The 6,521-nt window shown below is 37.3% G+C and overlaps 1 protein-coding gene across 1 annotated transcript in view; it reads right to left on the minus strand.

Annotated features, from left to right (window-relative positions):
* Nucleotides 1-5,992, minus strand: part of LOC125671272 (uncharacterized) — a 6,594-nt gene extending 602 nt beyond the window's left edge. Inside the window, exons 1-2 of the mRNA XM_048906843.2 lie at nt 5,666-5,992; nt 1-2,116 (exon numbers count right to left, since the gene is read on the minus strand). The exon at nt 1-2,116 is cut by the window's left edge and continues 602 nt beyond it. Coding sequence (XP_048762800.1) covers nt 737-2,113 — 1,377 coding nt within the window. The 5' untranslated portion in view covers nt 2,114-2,116; nt 5,666-5,992 and the 3' untranslated portion in view covers nt 1-736. The remainder of the gene's footprint in view (nt 2,117-5,665) is intronic.
* Between the last annotated feature and the right edge of the window lie 529 nt (nt 5,993-6,521).

The raw sequence follows: 6,521 nt of genomic DNA on the forward strand, positions 1-6,521 counted from the left end.
ATATCTTATTTCATTTTTTAAATACCTCATATAAGGAGCGCATGACTGTTAACCTAGGTCTAGGAGTACCTTATATCTAGCCATTTATGTATATACACATGCAAATTTAAAATAAATCAAATAATAGATCACGTGATTTGTAGATGCTATTGATGACGCAAAAATGAATGTTTAAAATACACATATCTTTGTCATCGGCTTATTTAATTCGTTAATATTATTGCACATAAATTCACCACAATCCTAAAAATGCCAACAATTGGAATTTAATAGCCAACATTGTTTATATCACAGAATAATGCGATTTCCGATGATCCATGGCAAACTTTATGCATTTTTTGTATGCTGCACAGAATTCGTGGTGAGCGCTACTGCCTGGCACAATTCGGTCTCCCAGTAAACTCTATATCACAACTACATATACTAATATGATAAAATCAAAATCAAAAGCAATACCTCGATAAACCTGTAGATATCTACACCAGCACAGTGCATTCTATACTACATAGGCCTATACATGTATAGGTCTATCTGTTCTCAGAAACTGTTTTAGGCAAGAAGAGTTGGTTCGAAGCGATAACCTATATCATACTGAATACACAATAGGACTGACTTTAACAATACTAAAGAAACAAAACTTTTATAACTTACTACTTTGTTCATATTCAGATTGTGTATTCACGGTTTATCGAGGAAACAAGCGGGGAAAAAAAATCGCAGTCGTGACTGAAAATACCTACGTCATAGCATAGCCTCTAGAATGTCGTTTAAATCGCCATGTCAATTTTTCCCACACGGATTGTTTCCCGCCACTTTTAAATTGTTTTGGCTGGCTTTGTCTAAATATATCCGTCTGAACATTGAAATCGTCCCCTGTTTCATGGCCGCTGTCGCCGCTACCGTTGCTGCCGTTCTCGTTGTATCGAGTTCTAAGAAAGTCCTCGTACGACCCGCTGCTCACCTGCTGTAACGGAAGTCGGTCCTTCCCGCGCTTCATATAGCGCCCCATAGCGGTAGTACTTTTAACAGTCCTGTCATCATACCCAATTTTAGAATCGGTAAAACTGAAATCTCGTATTGTTTTGCGTATATTTTCTTCTGTGGGTACGTTACTGAGGCTAGAATGACCATTGGATTTCACTTGATTTTGTTTTGGTTTCTCCTTGGGTTTCGATCGATTGTCGTTTTTCTTTCCAGCCGGTTGTGAAACAGGGCGAGCTGGGGCAGGTTTCTTTTTATACTTTATCTTGTTCCTCCACGTGTAAATGTTGTCCGAGAAATAATCCTCATCCTCACTATCGTGCATATATTTGGAAAAGTCTTCACCTTCGTTTTCACGTTTTACTGGTGGTAGATGGCGCTCTGGAGAGTGCACAGTCGGAGGATTTACGTCCATTGCTTCCGGTTCTTCCTCGTCGTCGTAATCCGGGTCGGGTTCGTAGTCCGGGGCTGGATATTCCTCCTCCTCCTCTGGGGAACTGAGAACTGGAGGAGGAGGCGCCGGTCTTTTCTTATACACAACTTTATTATCATCTCCTTCTCGCGGAGATTTCTCCACCGTCTCTGTATCTGAAGTTATCTGTGGACGAGGGGAGTTTTCCTCATTTTCTTGGAAAAGAGGATTGTTTTTAGTTTTCTCGAAATTTAACACTAAATCTTTTTCAGTTGTATTCTGAGACAACTCATCGGGTTCATACACTGGGTTATCGGAACCAAACCGCGGGAAGAATTCGTTTTCTGGGGGCGTGTCTGTAATGTCAGATGATTGGTGGATCGTGATGGGCGTGTCTTTGTCGCCTATAATCATGAATTTTTTTGGTTCCTCAACATTATCACTTTCGTTATTTAGTTTCTGAAAATCTGTTTTATTCACATTTTCATCCGTGAAGTTAGACACCTGCAGTGATTTGGGCTGATAGTTTCCAATTTTTGGAAGGACGAAAGATCGGCCCGGGGGTTGGGGGGCGGGACGGCTTTTGTTGAAGTTCAGGCGTGCTTTCTCTTCGAATTTCTCGATCTGGGTCCGGACTGGTAGCAAATGTTCCTTGGCCTCATCACCCTGTCGGGAGAAACCCTCGGGCACCGGAGCACGCTTTTGTTTTTTATCCATCATGATCTGAAACATCAAGTTGCAATCATTATTGAATATCATTAGATTTATAGATACGACTGGTCGGAGAAAGAAATGGTCCGAGAATACCACCTCTGCCGTTGTAAATGAAAAATAATTATATTCTAGTAATAAGAAGCTTAATTACGGATTACAGGAACGGTAGCTATGTCTCAGTGTTTTCTAGCATTTAAATAGGCAGTATTTAATTCTATGTATAGTTATTCTGTATGTATGTATCTATATCAAGACCAACACAGTATGTTTTATAAATCACTGCATTAATAGTGTATAAAGTGTTAGTTCTTAATTCAAACTATCTAAAGCGGAAAGTCATTAATACAGTGTATAACGTGTTAGTTCTTAATTCAAACTATCAAAAGCGGAAAGTCATTTCTGAATCATTGCATTAATACAGTGTATAAAGTGTTAGTTCTTAATTCAAACTATCTAAAGCGGAAAGTCATTTCTGAATCATTGCATTAATACAGTGTATAAAGTGTTAGTTCTTAATTCAAACTATCTAAAGCGGAAAGCCATTTCTGAATCATTGCATTAATACAGTGTATAAAGTGTTAGTTCTTAATTCAAACTATCTAAAGCGGAAAGTCATTTCTGAATCATTGTATTAATACAGTGTATAAAGTGTTAGTTCTTAATTCAAACTATCTAAAGCGGAAAGTCATTAATACAGTGTATAAAGTGTTAGTTCTTAATTCAAACTATCTAAAGCGGAAAGCCATTTCTGAATAATCACTCAGACATCGGAATTAGTTTGGAAAAAGCATGTACATGTTGGTCAGGAAATAAAATGGTTGACAAGATCATGTTTTAATACAAGCTCAAATGAAGAGACTTCGTGACGCGTTTCAGAGAGAGAAGAGAAAAAGGCCTAGAGTGGACATGTTTTAATCATTTGACCTGCTGCGTTGTGGGGAAAGTCGTGCAATATGAGGACAAAAATGCTTACTTAGTTTAAATTATTTATTTCAAAGAAACAACATAATTAAATACATATCATTTGAATTGTTGAGATTGGAAAACAAGTGCATATGCGCTTATATGAATTCCTCTCTCATTATAATAAGTTGACAAATGGCGATCAGATCACGTTTTGACAAGAAAGGAAAGAGAGCAAAAACAAGAACTGGAGAAAAATAGGTTTAACTGTAGAAATTACGATTGCACTTGGATCACACAAGTTAAACAGTAGGGTAAAAAAGTTAAGGCACGAAATATGAAAATGCACCAATCATGCGAAATTTAAACAATATGAATATTTACATGTGCATGTAGACAAACAGCAAGTGGCAAATTTACAACATGAATAAAATACAATCATGTAAACAAGAGGTAAGTTTACAGGCAAAAAACAAAATATCAAATGAAAAAAACAACATGAAGTGAATGCATGGGCAAACAATGAATGGAGACAACACTAAGAGCAGAGTTTTAGGAGAACCAGTTTGGCATAATTACGGATTACAAGAACTACAGCTAGGTCTTGGTATTTTGTAGTATTTAAATGGGCACTGAGCAGTTCTTGGTTCTATAGTTATTCTATATATATCTACATCAAGATCAACACAATCTGTTTTTACAAACGATTGCACGGTGTATATAAAGTGTTAATTCTTAATTCAAAATCTTTAAAGCGGAAAGAATTAAACTTTGGAAAATGCATACATGTTGATCAGGAAGTAAAATGGTTAACAGGATCACAGATAAAGAGACTTAGTGACGCGTTTCAGAGAGAGGGGGTGGGGTGGGGGTGGGGGGCTAGAGCGGACATGTTTTATCCCTTTGACAAGCGTTGTGAGGACCGAAGTGCACTATGAGAACAAAAATGCTTACTTCTTATAGTGACTTTCCTGACTGTCCATAAACTTAACCCACAAAATGTGAAAGATTTAGATACAAGATATTAGAGTAATGGAGTTTAGTGATGTGGGGACACGTCCGTTCTGACATTCTCTTTATAAGGCATTTTTCACACTTCAAAGGAGAATAAGATAAACTTTTATTAGAGAGAGAGAGAGAGAGAGAGAGAGAGAGAGAGAGAGTACACAACTCATATTTTGACCGAAGCGCCCATATTTGCTATATTCGATTACTCATTCTGTTCAAACACACGAGTCTTGAGGTTCTATTAAAGAACAAGTTCTGACTACTTTAAAAGTCAGGTCTGCATTTTATTAATCCCTCGTCCGTCATGATTGATAACCAAATATAAACAAAACATGCATGCATCGCTAGGTGATTTGATGATCTTGCTTAAATGGCAAAGTTTATTTTTCATGAGAAATCATTGTGATGAAAATCTTTGGTCTGGCAATGTTTTGACACCAGTTTCCATTAATTGAAAATATATCATGGTATCAACAATGCGTTCATGAAGGTGCCCTGAGCTAGGCGACCCTGGAAATGATAATTTACTACAATAACAAGAAAAACACAAACACGAACACCAGACGCTTAGGAATGTCTGGAGAAATCCCGTCAATTAATGAGATAATTCCGTAAACTTTATCTTCCAAAGTAAAACATAAAGTGGGATAGAGGTCTACTGATAAAAAAGGACTGGGTTCCATATTCTCTTACATAAAATGTCACAGTGAATTGAGATAAATCTATCAAGTGTAATACGAAGCTTTGACCACAGGCACCTGAAGTGTGGATAGCTTGTATAGATCTTATGTACACCCCGCCCCCTCCCCTTCTAGAATGAAATTATTTTTATACAGAACCAATAATTTATCCAAAATATGTTATTTTCCCACCGATCACTCTCATAAGTAGTTCTGAATAGTCAGATTCAACCTCCTATAAGCTTTAGAGATGACCACTTGTGAGATACTAATATACATCTATACGATATAAGGGGGGTACATAAGATCTATACAAGCTATCCACGCTACAGGTGCCTGTGGCTTTGACTGCACGAGATAATTTGTGCATTTTTTGGTTACAACGATCTTGTTCTAACTGTGCTACATGGTGCTCAAATTGCAACAATGGTGTCGGATTTAGTCTGCAAATCAAAAGTAATATATACCTGTATACGATACGAAAAAACCCGGTCTAAGTTTGAAAACAGGAAGGTAAACTAGAGCGGGAAATAACTGTATTCCTAAAACACATCTTTTACTTGTTAATGCCACATCATAATTTCTCCCAGACAAACTCCAGCTTCACGTGTAATATACATAACTTTTAATAATCACTCAAATAATCGATATATATATATATATATATATATATATATATATGATAATGGGAAGTAAAATTATATATATATATATATATATATATATATATATATATATATATATATATATATATAATTTTACTTCCAATTATCAAGAGTGTTTAAGAGGGACTATGACGAAATACTTCATCTTGGGGATTACACATGAAGTTAGTGGGGAGGGCGTGGTACGTCCATAAATAATGACCCTCCCTCCCCCCAGTAACCTAGTCCCAGGGATTCCCTTCAGCTGATTCACGTACATTAAAAGTTAACCTAATCAAAGTTCTAAAGCGACGAATACGTACCTTATTCAGTCCGAACTTCACGCCATCTTAGAAACGCAAGTCCCAATACAAGCAGACATTCTTGTATAAACAGAAAAATGTAGAACGTCACCAATCCGTTTCCATTCAACTCCAGCCAAGCATAGCACCCGTATGAATTATTTAACAGACGGTGGCCCATTCAACGCGGGGTACTCGAGTGGAATAATGTGATTATGGTCCCGAAAAAGGGGCGTACCCGACTAAATGTCACGTCACGACTTCTGTGTTCCCGACTTTCTGGGCTGCAGAGCACGCAATCGAACCAACGTGGTGATCAATTGCACTGATCAGCCATAGAGCAACTTTACAGTGTGTTTTATCGATTCTGGATGCTTTTAAAACGGTAACATGCATACAACTGTCACCGGTCCACTCCAGTTATTTCCATTTGAAGGTCTATGTTTCAAGCATCAAACAGTGTTATTTACAGAACATGTAATTTTTATTTAATTATTATAATTGTTGCCATGCTTGAAACTAATTTTTTTTTTAAATTTCTTCCACTCCCGGAAAAATAAATGACAAAATCTTTTGATTTCTTCAAATTACTTTATTGGAAGAACTTATTTCCCCCCAAAACCCTTAAAATTAGGAGACATATTTCAAGCCCTATAAAATATGTAAAATCCAAGAGCCCCTGCATTATATAGTGACGCCCCCATAACCGCAATCCCCGGATCCGCCCGAGCTCACCATAAGGAACATCTCTTTAAAATGAATTCTACTCCCCTCCTCTCTCTCGCTCTCGCTCGCGCTCTCTCTCTCTCTCTCTCTCTCTCTCTCTCTCTCTCTCTCTCTCTCTCTCTCTCTCTGTGTGTGTGTGTATATATATGTG

Source organism: Ostrea edulis, chromosome 4 (genome assembly GCF_947568905.1).
Source record: "Ostrea edulis chromosome 4, xbOstEdul1.1, whole genome shotgun sequence".
NCBI classification, from domain to species: Eukaryota; Metazoa; Mollusca; class Bivalvia; order Ostreida; family Ostreidae; genus Ostrea; species Ostrea edulis.